Source organism: Aspergillus glaucus (assembly GCF_001890805.1).
Source record: "Aspergillus glaucus CBS 516.65 unplaced genomic scaffold ASPGLscaffold_15, whole genome shotgun sequence".
In the NCBI taxonomy this organism is placed as follows: domain Eukaryota; kingdom Fungi; phylum Ascomycota; class Eurotiomycetes; order Eurotiales; family Aspergillaceae; genus Aspergillus; species Aspergillus glaucus.
In genome coordinates, this window is record NW_019170467.1 from 412,506 (window position 1) to 428,800 (window position 16,295).

At 48.5% G+C, this 16,295-nt stretch overlaps 7 protein-coding genes across 7 annotated transcripts; 4 read left to right on the plus strand and 3 right to left on the minus strand.

The window, feature by feature from the left end:
• Positions 1 to 159: 159 nt before the first annotated feature.
• Positions 160 to 1,192, plus strand: ASPGLDRAFT_129906 (urate oxidase; the record flags this gene model as incomplete). The annotated part of the gene is made up of 3 exons (XM_022540927.1): positions 160 to 299; positions 355 to 1,001; positions 1,059 to 1,192. The coding sequence occupies 3 exons, from the start codon at positions 160 to 162 to the stop codon at positions 1,190 to 1,192; spliced, it is 921 nt and encodes a 306-aa protein (XP_022399141.1).
• A 255-nt stretch (positions 1,193 to 1,447) lies between these two features.
• ASPGLDRAFT_75627 (mitochondrial 54S ribosomal protein uL13m) lies at positions 1,448 to 2,243 on the minus strand (the record flags this gene model as incomplete). Its single annotated transcript, XM_022549808.1, has 3 exons — positions 2,047 to 2,243; positions 1,629 to 1,989; positions 1,448 to 1,575 (listed from the first exon to the last, which is right to left on the minus strand). The coding sequence occupies exons 1-3, from the start codon at positions 2,065 to 2,067 to the stop codon at positions 1,448 to 1,450; spliced, it is 510 nt and encodes a 169-aa protein (XP_022399142.1). The 5' UTR covers positions 2,068 to 2,243.
• Positions 2,244 to 2,444: 201 nt separating this feature from the next.
• Positions 2,445 to 3,460, plus strand: ASPGLDRAFT_49232 (40S ribosomal protein uS9; the record flags this gene model as incomplete). The annotated part of the gene is made up of 4 exons (XM_022547055.1): positions 2,445 to 2,490; positions 2,577 to 2,599; positions 2,836 to 2,907; positions 2,979 to 3,460. The coding sequence occupies 4 exons, from the start codon at positions 2,445 to 2,447 to the stop codon at positions 3,267 to 3,269; spliced, it is 432 nt and encodes a 143-aa protein (XP_022399143.1). The 3' UTR covers positions 3,270 to 3,460.
• A 222-nt stretch (positions 3,461 to 3,682) lies between these two features.
• Positions 3,683 to 5,462, minus strand: ASPGLDRAFT_153203 (RNA-binding protein). Its single transcript, XM_022542321.1, has 7 exons — positions 5,352 to 5,462; positions 5,280 to 5,289; positions 5,147 to 5,221; positions 5,072 to 5,093; positions 4,963 to 5,015; positions 4,391 to 4,909; positions 3,683 to 4,332 (listed from the first exon to the last, which is right to left on the minus strand). The coding sequence occupies exons 1-7, from the start codon at positions 5,402 to 5,404 to the stop codon at positions 3,835 to 3,837; spliced, it is 1,230 nt and encodes a 409-aa protein (XP_022399144.1). The 5' UTR covers positions 5,405 to 5,462; the 3' UTR covers positions 3,683 to 3,834.
• A 589-nt stretch (positions 5,463 to 6,051) lies between these two features.
• ASPGLDRAFT_49235 (uncharacterized protein) lies at positions 6,052 to 7,847 on the plus strand. The gene is made up of 2 exons (XM_022547056.1): positions 6,052 to 6,243; positions 6,390 to 7,847. Exons 1-2 carry the CDS (start codon positions 6,159 to 6,161, stop codon positions 7,445 to 7,447), a joined length of 1,143 nt encoding a protein of 380 aa, XP_022399145.1. The 5' UTR covers positions 6,052 to 6,158; the 3' UTR covers positions 7,448 to 7,847.
• A 2,324-nt stretch (positions 7,848 to 10,171) lies between these two features.
• ASPGLDRAFT_37188 (uncharacterized protein) lies at positions 10,172 to 11,136 on the minus strand (the record flags this gene model as incomplete). The annotated part of the gene is made up of 3 exons (XM_022544789.1): positions 10,172 to 10,712; positions 10,769 to 10,923; positions 10,990 to 11,136. 3 exons carry the CDS (start codon positions 11,134 to 11,136, stop codon positions 10,172 to 10,174), a joined length of 843 nt encoding a protein of 280 aa, XP_022399146.1.
• Positions 11,137 to 12,625: 1,489 nt separating this feature from the next.
• On the plus strand, positions 12,626 to 15,946 carry ASPGLDRAFT_75631 (mannosyltransferase complex subunit MNN9; the record flags this gene model as incomplete). Its single annotated transcript, XM_022549809.1, has 7 exons — positions 12,626 to 13,086; positions 13,191 to 13,200; positions 13,273 to 13,428; positions 13,504 to 13,780; positions 13,838 to 14,234; positions 14,680 to 15,872; positions 15,926 to 15,946. Exons 1-7 carry the CDS (start codon positions 12,894 to 12,896, stop codon positions 15,944 to 15,946), a joined length of 2,247 nt encoding a protein of 748 aa, XP_022399147.1. The 5' UTR covers positions 12,626 to 12,893.
• Between the last annotated feature and the right edge of the window lie 349 nt (positions 15,947 to 16,295).

Genomic DNA, 16,295 nt, shown 5'->3' on the forward strand with positions numbered 1-16,295 from the left:
TAAGAAGAGAAAACAAGAAGAAACATCGGACTGGATTGTTGGTGATCCAAATTGTAGTCTGATAGCTATCCTTATCAGTTGACAACTTCCCCGCAAATCGCCTATCTACGGCTTAGATCCAGTTCTCTACGCTTTCTATACCACTATCCCGAAATCATCATGTCCTCTCGACTATCCACAGCTCGCTACGGCAAGGACAATGTGCGCGTCTACAAAGTCCACCGGAATCCCGAAACAGGCGAGCAGACCGTGGTCGAGATGACCGTCTGCGTGCTATTGGAGGGAGAGATCGATGAGTCGTAAGTATTTCTTGTACTAATCACCATGAGACGAATACAAGCTAATATCGCGAAGATACACCAAAGCAGACAACAGCGTCATCGTCGCAACCGACTCCATCAAAAATTCCATCTACATCCTCGCCAAACAACACCCCGTCACACCCCCCGAGCTGTTCGGCTCCATCCTAGCCTCCCACTTCATCCAAACCTACCCCCACATTCACGCAACCCACGCTACCGTCGTAACCCACCGCTGGGCGCGCATGGACATCGACGGCAAGCCTCACCCGCACTCGTTCGTCAAGAACGGCGAGGAAACGAGAACCGTGCAGGTGGATGCGACAGAAGGCGTGGGGATCGACATCAAGACGGGTATCCGCGGCTTGACGGTGCTCAAGAGCACCAACTCACAGTTCTGGGGGTTCTTGCGGGACGAGTATACCACGTTGCCGGAGACTTGGGATCGCGTGCTGAGTACGGATGTCGCGGCTGATTGGCAGTGGAAGCGTTTGAGGGATCTGGAGGATGTTCGTTCAAATGTGCCTAAGTTCGATGCTACTTGGACGGCGGCAAGGGATATCACCCTTAAGACCTTTGCGGAGGATAACAGCGCTAGTGTTCAGAACACGATGTACAAGATGGCGGATGAGATTCTGGCGTATCAGCCGCTAGTTGAGACGGTGGAGTATTCGTTGCCGAACAAGCATTATTTCGAGATTGGTATGTTCCCTTTTTACCCTGTCGATTCATGGTACCTGGATTCTAACTTCTTCGCAGACCTCAGCTGGCATAAAGACCTAAAGAACACGGGTGAAAATGCCGAAGTATACGCTCCGCAGACCAACCCCAACGGTCTGATCAAATGCACAGTGGGCCGGTCATCCCCCGACCAAGTCAAGGGGAAGTTGTAGATATACGTCCATCTATGGATCGATATTTAATATCAGCCATTGGCGTAGTTTAGTTGTCTAGATAGGGTATTCATTTTGGCGTTCCTATAGTACAATAGCATCACTTCAGTCCGACAACGGTCATCCTGAGTAGAAAAGACATAACTGACTCGTGGTGTAGTATAATCACAAAACGCCCACCGATGCGCTTGATCATGAAAACAGTAAAGGAAATAAGGATTACAGATAGAAAGAAGAACAAACAACCGGCAATTCTCACGACGACGCCTCCTTGGCGGCCTCAGCCTTGAAAGCATGCTGAACTTCAGGCAAGCCTCCAATAACCGACTCGTTGCCGTACTTGATGATGTTCTCCTTGTACGGATGATGAACACCCTCGAAGGCTGTAACAGGTTAGCTAAACCCCCCAATGAAATAGCCCAGAGCAAGCACTCACTCTTCAACCGTGCCAACCTCTTCGACTGTAACCGATTCTTCGGCAACATCCCCTTAACCGCCCTTCGCAAAACCTCCCCACCACCCCATTTCTCAATCATCTTGTCCATAGTCATGCTCTTCAGACTACCGGGCCGGGTGTTATGTGTATAGTACAGCTTCTGGAACCGCTTCTTCCCCGTTGTCCGCAGGTCATGGCAGCCAACCGCAACGACGTAGTCGCCGCAGTCCGTCGACGGGTCGAAGATGGGCTTGTGCTTGCCCATTAGGAAGAGGGCGATGGAGGAGGCGACGCGGCCGAGGGAGCGGGGGTCGGAACCGACGTCGACATGGTGCCAGGCGCGAGAGTAGGCAAGACGGGTCTAAATGTAATTGTCAGTATTGTTATACGGACAAGCAAGTCATGAGGCATAGCTTACTCTTCCGACGGTTTGCGACATGTTTGTATCTTCGGCCCCAGCGACGAGGGCAGTTTATTTCGAACGAAAGACGTAGAATGAATCAATGTGTCACCGGCAATCAAGGTAAACAAGTAATAAACCAATTCAGCAACAATGGCCCTCAACCAAGCCTCTTCTCTATCTTCACTCTTCTCTACCTACGTCCGCCTCCTCCGGCCCGACCAACGCGGAACTTTCCATATCACGTGATCTCCCACCGCCCGCGGCCGAGCCCTAGACCCAGGCGCACTAGCGCCGCACACTAAGCGAAAACCTGCCCGCACGGAACAATCTCGATTCGAGCGACCAAGCAATAATCTCGACAACTTTACAGCACACTCCCTCTCTCGACAACCGACAAGGGCCATTCTATCACCATGGCTTCCGTCCCGAGTGTGCAATGCTTCGGCAAGAAGAAGACGGGTATGTTTTGGATTTTTTTTTCTGGGAATTTTGAATGGGGTGGAATTTTTGTGGGATCGGAGTTGCTAACGGGATTTTGATTATAGCTACCGCTGTCGCCCACTGCAAGGTATGAGAATACTTTTTCCTGATGAGTCCTGTCCTTGTCCTTTCTACGAGCGATTGGCGATACGAGTGGCGTCGAATGGAATGGTCGGAATATGGGAACGGGGGGGGGGGGGGAATATATATATATATATATATTGAGGATAAAAGGAAGGAACCGGTGGAAGGAAACCAATCGCTCTCGCTCTTGAATTCACACATCGCCTGGGATTTGAAACGAATACTGAGACTGTGATACAGCAAGGCAAGGGTCTTGTCAAGGTTAACGGCCAGCCCCTCTCTCTGGTCCAGCCTGAGATCCTCCGCTTCAAGGTACGCCGCAACCAACGCCTTATCGGATTTCGGAAAGGAGGGACAACAATCTAACGAAAAGTGATGAATAGGTCTACGAGCCCCTCCTGATCGTTGGCGCCGACAAGTTCGCCGGTGTCGACATCCGTGTCCGCGTCTCCGGTGGTGGTCACACCTCGCAGGTCTACGCCATCCGCCAGGCCATCGCCAAGTCCATCGTCGCCTACTACCAGAAGTACGTTGACGAGCACTCCAAGAACCAGCTCAAGCAGGCTCTTGGCCAGTACGACCGCACACTGCTCGTTGCCGACAACCGCCGCGCCGAGCCCAAGAAGTTCGGTGGTCGCGGTGCCCGCGCAAGGTACCAGAAGTCCTACCGTTAAACGGGCAGATCGACACACCGGTACATCTTTTTTACGAAAAAAAAAAGTTTATCTACAAAATACGAGAAAGAGGGATTACGAACATGTCCCCTTTTTCAATGGTGTTGGCTCTGCTTCGTTTGGCGGTGGTTTCGGTTGGGAGAGAGGGATCATTGGGCGACCGAGAAACGTCCTGTTCATGGTGTTGTGGCAGTTGATTGGGTTTACTGGCTATTTCTCGGATGGATTTAGTATAGGCCAGGAATCTGAAATATCACCCCGTTTTCTGTTTTCGTCTGTTTAAAACAGGGAGCCTTGCATTAGTGTTTTATCTGGGTCTGGAGTTGGCAATAAAAGAAGAGCCTGCAACGCATACCTACGACCCTTCGTATCCTCATTCTAAAGGGCTACGGTAGTTGCATCTCAAGAGTAAGATCGTATAATTGCATTCTACTGCGTAACTGACCTAAAATAGACATTACAAAGCCAAGTGACCAAAGCATGGCGGGACCGTGGCGGAGAGCTAAAAAGCATAACATAGGGTATATCATAAGACGAAGATCACTCCCATACCGTTCAAGTGTTGTCAGACTTTGTCTGCCCAGCAGACACCGCCGTTCACTGAAGAATGACTGTCCAAGTCATCGTGGATATTCTCGTAATCATCCTCTTCTTCGTTCTCGGTCCCACTAAGGGAGAGAAGCTGGAAGCGATTTGGGCGCGAAACTGGCTTAGTTGGTGCTGGATGCATGTCCTTCTTCGGCGTGATCTTGGCCAGGGGTTCGGAACATTCATCTGGGTAAAAGGCAATCCTCATGCCCTTGTACGTGCGGCGGGACATCATACACGTACGTGCAAACAGAGTATTGTGGACGGAGTTCGTTGAGATGTATGCATTGCCATGATGGAACTTGACGGAGATGACAGTGAGGTTATGAATATGGTCAAGGTCCCTCCGAATCAACTCTTCTGTGATAAATGGGCTGACGTTGTTGATGACCAGGACCCGGGAAGCCCCTCCGTTGATTTTGGCTCTGACATAAGAAGGAAGGTAGAATTGACGGTCACTCCACGCTGTATCTACCTGCAAGTGACCATTAGCTCATCACGCACGACGAAGTAGAAGGGATGGGTCAACATACGCGCTTACCGGCCACATGAAGGCCGCTTAGCTTTGTATGACGCAAAAAGGCGTATGCCGCACTCTCGTCAACGAAAGATACATTTGCAAAATGGTCGCGAGCTCGAAGGTAGATGTATAGAAGAGCACCACCCCTAATGGCGTCGGTAATGTCTTCATGAGTGACCCGTTCTGGTAGGTTACGGATCAAAACAGTTCGCTGACCAGTAGAAGATTGTTCGCCTTTCGAGATATCCTCGGAATAAACTTTCTCTTTGCTATTTGGCGAGACAATGACGCCATCCTCCTCGTCCTCATCCTCGTCATCTTCTTCAAAATCGTCAAAGCTACCAGGTACTTTGTAGTCATTGATCGTGTCTTTATCGTCCTGGTACTTGTGAATATGAGCCGCAGTTTCTGTAGGATTCGAACCGTTGGTATGTCCGTTGGATTCAGCGGGTCGTGCAGCAGCGTTCTCGTTATTGTGGTCGTTATTCTGAGACGGGGGCTTCGGTTGTGCTCGCGCACCGTAGATCAATATCTATAAAACAACGTATCAGCAGTGTCAACTGTGTTTGCAACAGCGAGGCTTACATCAAGGGTTTCCTGCGACAGTCCCCCGTTCAGAAGCGAGCCTTTTAGCTTTGCTGGATGGTGTCAGTCAGACTCGATATAGGTATCAAGGTGTATGTGGATGGTATACCAAATTGATACGACGCTTGGAGCTGGCAGAGGTTAGCTCTTCAAGTCGTGCTCGTCCATGAAAGGTAGAGCTCACTAGATTCTCATATTCCAGCTTGGAAATAGTAACTGTATTGAGGCTTTGCGGCATGACATCTTGAGGTGGAAAATACTGTTTCAGGGCGATAAGTGACTGAGGTATTGTAGCTGGAACGAAGAATTGCACTCACCATTTTGGACCTGTCAGGAAGTTGATAATTAGTTCTGAGTCTAGAAGACAAGAAGATAACGGAATGACTTACAGAGACTGATAGTAAGTCTGTTCCAGAGGAAAAAGAGAAGAAACTTTGGCCATGATTATCTCGCAGTGACCGGTCTGATACGGCAGAAAAGTTACAATAGGAAGTCATCCAAAAAAGGAAAGCGGCAGAGGAGAAACCAAAACAGAAAGACTTGGAAGAAAAGATGTACCGGTCTTTTTATGTTTCTGTATGTATGGCATAACTACTAGTCTTGGGCAGATAAAGAGGAAGTCTCACAACGTCACTCTACGTTGGCTCTGCAGCGTGTCTTTTGGTGTTTTGCATGCTGTTCATGCATGACCAATCAGTTCAACCGGTTTACTATCAATATATATTCAGTCATCTAGACTATCTACAACTCCAATAAAACACTGCCAGCTGAAAGTACTGGTGACAGCAATGGTGATGATGATGTGATAAGATGAGCAGCAGATCAAGTCATAGGGCAGTGTCTGAGCATAGTGTACGGTATTGTACGGTACGATACGGTAAATATGCACAAGAGCGTATAAGTGGGTATAAGACGGCATATATATATCCAAAAATAGTCTAGTTCCGGCTGTAGGTGGATCCATACGGCCCGCCATGCGTACAAGTCACACGATGGTTGGCCCGTGACCTGCCACTGTCTGGGTCCGTGTACTATGTATATAATAGTCGGTATTTTTCCCCGCAGTCCTTTTCTGCGTGTAACAGAATATTATATTTTTGCTTAGAAGAAGGAAAAAAGAAGAAAGAGAGAGAGAGAACAAAAAAGACAGGAGTGTTGAGACAGAAATAAGCAGATGTTGCGAATTGGCATATAAAATGTATTTCCCTCCCTCTTCCTGTTCCTCGTCGTCGTCGTCCTCTGTGTATCCCTCGTCCCAAGGATCTTCCACCACCAGTTCCTGTAAGTTTGCCCTCTCATCCAACTGTCATTCTTCTGTATGGACAACATTCTTCTCTTTCCCCTCCTTCTCCTTCCCATTCTGCAGTTGAACACGTGTGGCATACCTTCTTAGTTTCATGATTGCTGATCGCGTGTTTTCTTTCCAGCCTCACATCGTGGATACCGTCAGCCGAGCTTAATCTCCAGACCATCGCTAACTCACCCCACACCCGTTTCGTTGTCTTCCTTGCGCGATCTGACAGCGACTTCCTCGACTTATAATCCTCCATCTTCCTCCTCCTCTTCTCCTTCCATCTGTTCTTCTCCTACACGTTCAACTTCGCCGACCACTGCTACTGCGGATAGTTTGGACTCTCTTAACCTCTCAAGCTCCTCTTCCCGACCCATCCCCATCCCAAAACCGGTTTCTACTGCGGACCTCCCCGTCACCCCACTGACCGGCCGTTTCGAAAAAGGTTATTATTTCGCACCGCAGCAAACCGATCAATCTCCTCCGTCTGAGAGAAAACCATCTTCGCATAAAAACATCAAAAACCTCGACCCTCACGGTCGTCACCGTCGCTCTCACCGTCGTCATCATCATCATCATCATCTTCACCATCACTCCCACAATCTTCACCACCACCACCAGTCTACTCCAAGCATGCGCTCCGACAGCTCGAACTTTTACTCCCCTGTCATGTCCTCGGCCATGCCACCCTCCGGACGTCCTGCCTCTCCGCAATCGTCTCGATCTCGCGCTCAGAATACCACAAAGTCCGTCCCTTCCTTCCATCTGAGCAATCTTCCACGCTTCCATCCCACCGTCTACCCCTCTACCGGCTCGCAGACTACGGTCGGACAGCAGCAACAACAGTCTCAGCCTCCAATGCAATCGCGGCACCATACGTATCGCCAGTCATCAGGCTCCTCCTCTCGGGATGGCATGCGGCAGCTGATGGAGAGTGTGGCATCCTCGCGAGTACCTTCGGGACAGTACTCTCCAAGCCCATCTGCTCCACGGTTGGACCCCCTTTTGAGCCCGGGTCCCGTCACTCCCTTGGTTTTGGAGGAAGGTAACAGCTATCTCACTTCCGGCGCATCCGGTGCGACAGATCCATTCTCGAGAGACCCTCCGAATTCGGGATCCGCGTCGGATAAGATCGCCCGCGAAGGGGACCGAGCTTGGCAGAAGAGCAGCATATTAAGTGCTAAGGGTCGGTGACTGTTGCCAGCTGCCTGCATTGTTGGTGGCATGGCCTTGGTCAAAAAGTCTTCGTCGTCTATGTTTTTCTTTTCGTTTTTTCGCCCTCCACTCAGTCACGATTTATTCAAACGGCATTATGAAGTCTCTGAATTGATTATAAACTATAACCCAGCATCTAGCATCATGATATATCTATATTATACCCCCAATGGCATTATCAGCCTTTTGATATTCTTTACCTTTTATGGGTCCTTTGTTACATGTTGTCATGGATTAGAAGGACAGAGCCAGACTGTTCTGACTAGGATAAATGGCTCTGGACAATAGAACTTGTTCAATACTTCCATATTGTAACTCGTTAGTGTACATGGCTTGCGTATTCACTGCTTCTAAATAATTATATGTGTTCTATCCCCTAGACATTCATCACTTTACTATTTCCTTTCCACAACCTTCCCTTTTCTCCTTCTGGCCCTTTCACAGCATTGCGCAGATATTCCCATCTAAACCTTTTCGAGCTTCCAGTTCTTCCATCGCAACAAAAACTCGTGGGACAAACCTGCAGACAGTGTTACCAATCTTCAACAGAGATTCGAAATCCACAAAAAGACCAACATTGCTTACCTTCGGACGAGGAAGGGCTTCGTAATTGATTTCGAGATGGTTAGGCTAGGCCTACAATCGAAGTATACGCTCAAAGGAATCTCGATTTCCATACAGAGGTAGCAATCGAGCAAACGCAATCGTCAGGGATGGAATTAGAGAAGACTGCCTGCACTGTTCCTTTTAATATTTTTGGCCCCAGACTCTTCCTGGAAGTCTACAGACGATAAGTATAGCTAGGACTTTGGAGTTAAGGAAAGGCGCAATAAGAATGACGATCCCGACATCCACAGTGAATTGGTACGAACAACAGTAGGTATGGTTCCTTACCTACTAGTGTTTACTAGATCGTGGACATGGAGTGCAAATAGCCATACTTCTTGTGCGGATATATCGAAAGGATCGTGGGAAATTGCAGGTCCCAATCGGGGGAGTACCGCTGCTCCCTATTTGGGACTGCATTTATAAGAGATATTGAAAAATACCCAAAGGGAAGAATTACTCGTCCTGCATCCATCAGGGTCCGTCTAAAGCCACGTTTTGGTTCAATTTCAGTCTTCACCATATATGACTGGCGCTTCATTTTCAAAGGGGAGTGCCCCTAGGTACTCAGCAGGCAACGGACCTCATATAAGAAAACATAGACTAGGCCGCTTGGGCTATTTCTAACCAAAGGCCAGCAAGTTCCCGGAGACCGTCAAAGAAGCCGTGAAAAGGACATGTGAAGGTCGATGTTGTAGTTGGCGAGAAGGACAAGCAGGTATGTGATGTGACCAACTTCTACCCTGAGAGGAAGAGGCTGAATTACAAGTCTTCGCTGTATAGATCAGATAAAACGATGACATGAATCCTTCCTCCACTTTGAACGCTGTCCCGCCCTGTCATACTGAAAATGACATGACTGGGGGTCGACAGTTTTGTCTTCTTCCCGGAAGACTTGCAATACTTCGTTTCCCCTTTATAGATTTAAACAGGTCGATTTTGACAGGATAGTTTGTCATGTGATAGGAGAGAGAGAGAGAGAAAAGCAAGTATGTGACGTGGTCGATTTCTGTCCAAGAGGAAGAGGCTAAGAATTAAACCCTCTGTATAGATAACAATATGGCACCAACTAGGTCTCCTGAATTTCTCATTGGCCTCTGTGCCATGTGTCATACTGAATATGACATTTCTGGGATCAAGAGATTTTTCTGACTACATGGGGTTTTTGTTTCCCTTGTTGGATTCGAATGGATCGATTTTGAGCTATGACGGAACATTCATGGCACCTTGTAAAGACTACCGCGAATTCTTTGACTATTAAGGTGGGCCGTTATGTGAGTTTCTCTAAGAAAGCATAGAGCCCAGAGATGCCAATAACCCAAATTATGTGGATTGAGATCTAATATCCCCTCAGAAGTGTTTAAGGAAACTTTAGCCGGCCTCTATTTTTGAGAGGAAATCCCCTGGAGCTATCAAGCACTACACGCCTTTTCTCGCAAGATAGACCGCCATAACAGACAGAAGCGAGCCACATGCAGTCTGTTCGAACACAAGCTCACCCGCTTAGAAAAACTCAGCATACCAGAAACGAACAGTGATTGACTAGGGTACGACCGGCGTATTTATGGCCTAAAGCAAGGAGAAACGCTTATTTTGATACCCATGCGATGAATAAACAGAGGGACAAAATGGGATTGACGCACTGGCACTGATATACCCTGACTTCTCGAAACCGTTCGTCGCGGTTCACCAGCTTTGTGACGATGACATTGAGCGACCGGTGCTTTTATTCTTGACCGCCGTGGAGGAAAACTATGGAGCTACGGATCTAGAATGCGCTGTCCTGGTCTGGTGCCTCCTGAAGATGGCCAGTTCGTAGTCATCACGGATTATTCCGCACTGCTGCACGCTCTCCAGGGTCATTCGGCAGGACGAAGCGCGAGACTCAACAGGGAACTTACATAAACCCCGTTCCCAGGGATTTGCTGGGGAAAGGGCAAGAGACAATCCATCATTTAGCAGCTTTACATTAGAGAGACCGAATATCATCATCTTGAAATAAAATATAATATCTCCCAGTCTAACTGCGAAGACAAGGGTAACAATGCAAAGAGAGAAATTCAATTTGTTTTGCTTCGTCCATGAGTAAACAGAAACTTAGATAGGGGAGCAACATCCTCTTTTCGGTCCAGGACCCAATCCACATTCCTGGATAGTAGTCTGACTTTGATCATTGAGCTTTTCCGGTTCGCTGGCAGCTGATGAGCGCTCGCTCCTTTTATCACTTGATGAATTACCGGGCAAATCACCACCGGGAAAACCACCACCGGGCAAACCACCAGGCGAATCATTCGTCGAATCACTTGGTGATTGCTGGTCGACTTTAGCGGGGCGTCCGTAAATCTTATATCTTTCTTCTTGATATATTGAGAGATACTCTCTGAGATCCTTGTCATTATAGGCATAAGGGTCTTTCAGCCAACCCAGTGTATAACGCGCCTCATTTCCAATCTCAATCATGTAAAGGGTCCCAAGAACTTGCATAGCCCTTCTGAGCGCAGCAATAGGAGCTTCTGGCCATTCCTTTGGCGTAGAAATATCCTCTTTCTGAGAATAGGAGGGAGAACCATTGAGGAAGACACGCCTGTAACGTCCTCCTACCATGCCGTTGTTGGGGTTCTTTTTGGGGGCAGGATATCTGTGCCTGGAGTGTCTATGATACGCGTTCTGCGGTAATCACCCTCAACTTCATACCTGGTAAAGAAATACATGTCTTCTGGAATGAGTATAAATCCGAAGCAACCATCAGGCATGTCGAATTGAGTTTCACAGTCTGGGCAGAGGTGGATGGTGTTGAGAGGAGAGTCGAGGGGGAAATCGATGAGACCTCGTTTACGCCATATTTCAACCTGCATGTAGTAGAATCGTGTAATTAGTATTCATTGAATGGAATAAAGTAAGAGAATGTTAGATACCTGTGCATCGTCATCGCTGATCATACGATACTCGTGCACTGGGGTACGGCCGCACGCCCAGCAATCCTCTCCTGCAAGCTTGCTTGTATTGAAAAATTCATCTGACTGGCTTGGTGAGCTATTGGGCACGGAATTTTCGAAGCTCATTATTGATTGGCTTCCAGATAGAAGGTCTTCTGGCGATGATATCTTGGGCCTCAGTGAAGGAGAGAAAGAGAGCGCGTGAGAGATTTTCTGCCAGAGAATTGGTGTACAAAGAAAGATATTATATGTGTTTGCACTTGAGCCGATAAGGAAGACGGCGAAAGACAGTACATTCCCCAGATTCCTCCACTACACTAGCTGCTCCTCATAATGTTATTACCGCTATGCGCATTGGGGTGTGTCTTGCACTTATTACATGTACAAATATATATTAATTCTCATACACAGAGTGTATTATTGTTCAATTTCAAGTGACTGAGCAGGCAAAGGGGTATACTAATACAGGAACACAAGCTATTCTTTGATCCACCATCAAGTGATGCGTTTTCTCCCTGCCTGGCGGGTAAGTAGAGCTGTATAGGTGAACCACATCCTTCGTCGTAGACTCCGAACCCAGGGCCCAACCTGCATTCCCGTGACTTAGACCGTCAGGGTTCTCTGGGATATTAGTTGAATGCTGGTAATAGTCAGCGTACTGCTCCTCAGCAGTTGCTTCTTGACGTCCTCGAGATTATGCTCTGAGTTCATTATAATTTGTGACGTAAAGGTTTAAAAGTTCCTCGAGTTGAAGACGCGTCTCAATTTCCAGAGAATCAAGATAGAGACTGCCAAACATTTGAAATGCTCGCCTAAAAACGATAATCGGACAGCCCGGCAATTATTTTGGAGTCGCAAACTCTTCTAAATCAAGCCCTAAATGAGGGGATTCCTTGAAAAACACACTCTGGTAGCGGCCTCCTATCAAGCCATTTTGATAGGCACGGCACATCCCTGGGGTTGGAACCTCTCTCTGGGGCAGAATGTCTGAAGTTTCCACCTCGTGCCTTCTGCGCTCGTAGTCTTGACGTTCAAAGTCGATAAAAAACTGAATGTCATCTGGGATGAGAATGAACCTAAGGGATTCGAATTTAGAATGACACTCTGCAGAGTAGGATGGCGTTGTTGATGGAGTCGAGGGAGAAATTGATGAGTCCTTTTTGGCGCCATAGCCCGACCTACATAGCAGCAGAGACATATTAGTTCTTATCTACTTGGAACAAAGTTAGATATTGAATAACTGGCCGTCATCCTGTTTGACCACCCGACGTATGTGCTCTGGGATACGGCTGCACGCCCAGCAATCCTCTCCACATAGGCGCCGGATTTCGAGCTTGGTTGTGTTGGGGACATCATCCGACTGGCCTGATTTGGAGCTTTCTGCTGAAGATGACATTTTGATGTCTCTGTTCTACCACCTAGAATACTCCGTATGTTGTACTTCGTAGTAGACTCAGATAGAATCACTAGAATGATGTATACGCGCTAACCCAATCGGGTAAACCTGTTCCTGCCCGGAGTTGGGCCCTATCCCCGAGCCCTTCGGTTTTGCGGGGCGATCGCTTTACTAAGAACGTCCATATTCTCCAATTCTTTCCCCTCCACTCTTTCCAATGTGACATCTTTCTCAATTCTTACTCCTTTGCTACCTGCGATTTGTCCTGCCACTTACTATCATTTCGTCCTTTTTTTCTACGCAATTGGCCGTGTAATTGAACGACGAGCGACCGACCTTTTATCACCGCGTCCGATAGCGGACTCCCGTAATTCTCTCAGCTTTTTTTTCGTCGACCAAGCAGAGCTATACAGCGTCATAAGCTCACGCCAGGCCGATATATACAAGGGTATACAGGGATACCAAAAGTGCACAGATTCCACACACAATGTCACCCACGCAACCGCCGTTGGCGACAGTCACAACATCGGGGATGGCAGGCCAACCGAACTCCAAATTAGCAGCGACTGGCGGCGATAGTAACAATAACAATGGGAATACGGCGGCGCCCAAAGCACAATCGAAGGGAAACTACAAGGGATTTGTGGCAGGGGTGTTCTCGGGGATTACGAAGTTGAGTGGTATGTCTCCATATACCTGGTTTCTTGGGTTGCAATGCTCCGTTGTTTGCTTGTGCGCAATGGATGGGAATATGCGAGTGCTAACCGGACTATTTGAAATATAGTTGGACATCCGTATGTTTCCCGCCGTTTTCCGTCTTAATGCCGCGCGAGAGTTAGAAAGATAACCAATCGTCGGTCGAACAGATTCGATACTGTGAAAGTCCGACTACAAACATGCACAGATGGTCAATTCAAGGGTCCATTGGACTGCGTTCTACGAACAATACGGATTGAGGGTGTGAGCGGGTTATATAAGGGTGCCACGCCGCCGCTGGTCGGATGGATGGTGATGGATTCTGTGTGAGTTCCGGTTCTCTCGCGAAGGCGAAGAGGAAATGGATAGTATGGAGAGCGGCCGCTAATGATAATCTGCAGTATGCTTGGCTCTCTGACATTATACCGGCGACTACTTCTTGAGCATGTCTTTTCGAACCCTCACACCCGTGCATTGACCCCATTCAATCGGGGCAGTCAATCCGATATGTATACACTGCCTAGTTTCGGACATGGTATTGCAGGTATCATGGCGGGTACTTCAGTTAGCTTTATTGCTGCTCCGGTTGAGCATATTAAGGCTCGGTTACAGATTCAATACGCGGCAGAGAAATCCCAGCGCATGTACAGTGGGCCTGTTGACTGCCTGCGCAAACTTGTAAGCTTGCGCCTCTTCTGCAATTGACTATGAAATTATCGCTGATAGGGGAACCAGATGAGAACGCACGGTATCTCGGGTGTCTACCGTGGTCTCTGTGCCACGATTTTTTTCCGATCCTTTTTCTTCTGCTGGTGGGGATCCTACGATGTCCTAACCCGGTGGTTCAATGAACACACAAAGCTGTCAGCACCGGCCGTCAACTTCTGGGCTGGTGGTATCTCCGCCCAGATATTCTGGATGACATCGTACCCGTCGGACGTGGTCAAGCAGCGTCTCATGACGGATCCCATGGGCGGCGCTCTTAACGACGGAGAGCGGCAGTTCCCCAGGTGGAAGGATGCAGCGAGAGCTATTTACCAGGAGCGTGGCTGGAGAGGATATTGGCGAGGCTTCGTACCTTGTTTCTTGAGGGCGTTCCCGGCGAATGCCATGGCTCTGGTTGCATTTGAGGGTGTGATGCGGTCGTTGCCATGATAAATGGCAGGGAGGTTGTAAAATAATGAACAGATAGACTGTACTTATATACTGTGAACATACTATATAGAAGGCTACTAGTACTGTATAGAAGCCAATACAGCGTCATCGCCTGCCGTCATGCCACTGCCCGTATTAGGTCACCGCCCTCGGTCTTTACTCCGCTGGACCTTGTACAGAAGTTACAGAATTCAACCTCTTTTTATTCCGTCAACATCAAGGACGCAGGAGACTCTCAGGAGAGTTTCTCAGTCTGTGTCTCTATTTATTCTTGCATTGATTGACTGTCTTTTCCGCTCGAATTTTCTTCATTGTTCTGATTCTCCTTCCGTCCGCATTGCCACGCTACTATGCTTGCTCGCCAGTTTCCTCATTGCGAGTATACCTGGGTAATGAGACAGTCTCATCACTCGCCTGTCTAGAAAAAGCAACCTACAAATCGCATCCTAATTTACACCCATCTCGCACCTTTATCCTTCCTCCGGACACAATGGCCGTCGTAACACGCCGGCGTACGAACCCTATCACCCTAGTCCTAGCAGCCCTGCTAGCATTCGGATTCATCACTTTCCTACTCTCGCCCTCATCCTCTACATCATCAACCTCCACCGCATCCGACGACACTTCTTCGCAGTTACGGAAAGAAGATGCGGCCGAAAACCCGCTTTCCCCGCCCACGAAGCCGTTTCTAAGATCACAACCTATCCGCGATGATGGACACCGTGCTCCTCCACCTGTCGTCCATTACAACCTCAACAGTCTCACGAGCACCAGCGCTTCCGCGAAGAATGGCGAACGGGTCCTTATCCTCACGCCGTTGAGCCGGTTCTACCAGGAATACTGGGACAACGTGGTCCGGTTGAGCTACCCGCACGAGCTCGTTTCTATCGGATTCATTGTGCCATCGACGAAAGATGGAAATGCGGCTGTTGCGGCACTCGAAAAGGCTATTAGCAAGACGCAGTCCGGACCGGTCGACTCTCGGTTCGCGAGTATCAGCATCCTCCGGCAGGATTTCGACCCGCCGCTCACCTCTCAGGATGAGAAGGAGCGGCACAAAATGGAGAACCAAAAGGCACGCCGCGAATCTATGAGTCGTGCCCGGAACAGTCTTGTTTTTACGACTATTGGACCCAGTACCTCCTGGGTTCTTTGGCTGGACGCTGATATCATCGAGACACCTTCCACCCTCATCCAGGATCTGACCAGCCACAACCAGCCTATAATCGTACCAAACTGTTACCAGCGGTACTACAACAAGGATAAGAAGAAGATGGATGTCCGGCCCTACGATTATAATTCCTGGGTGGACAGCGGGACGGCCCAGGCCCTGGCGGCGGAATTGGGACCTGACGAGATCATCCTCGAGGGATACGGTGAGATGGCGACCTATCGGACTCTGATGGCTCATCTGGCGGATGTCGAGAATCCTGACCCTGAACGTGTTATGCCGTTGGACGGTGTTGGCGGGACGGCATTAATGGTGAAGGCCGATGTGCACCGTGATGGTGCCATGTTTCCGGCTTTTCCGTTTTACCATTTGGTTGAGACGGAAGGGTTTGCTAAGATGGCTAAGAGATTGGGGTATTCTATTTTTGGGTTGCCCGAATATTTCGTAAGTCCCCGTCGTTTTGAATCTTGTCGTTACTTGATGCTAACTCTTTCTAGGTATATCACTACAACGAGTGATGGTCTGAGACAAAACAAATCCTTATAGATAACGTAATCCACGGCCGAGCCGTCCACACGGCCGTCCCGTCCACTTCCTCCGCAACCACCACGAATTTGAAGCTTTGCAACCACTAACACCATTGAATTAAAATATATAACAGACAAAATATCTAGCTATTTATTAGGGCAGCTTCTTATTGTATGCCCAACAGTCCCACAGCCACTACAGCGTGGTGAAGCGCGTTGACGAGGCATAGGTGTAAGCTCATCAACCTGCTCATTAAGCTGTGTATCAAGCTGCTGTATATGCTCACGGCCTTCTTGTACAGAGATAAATAAATCATTCCCTAGAGAAGCACGTTTCCTT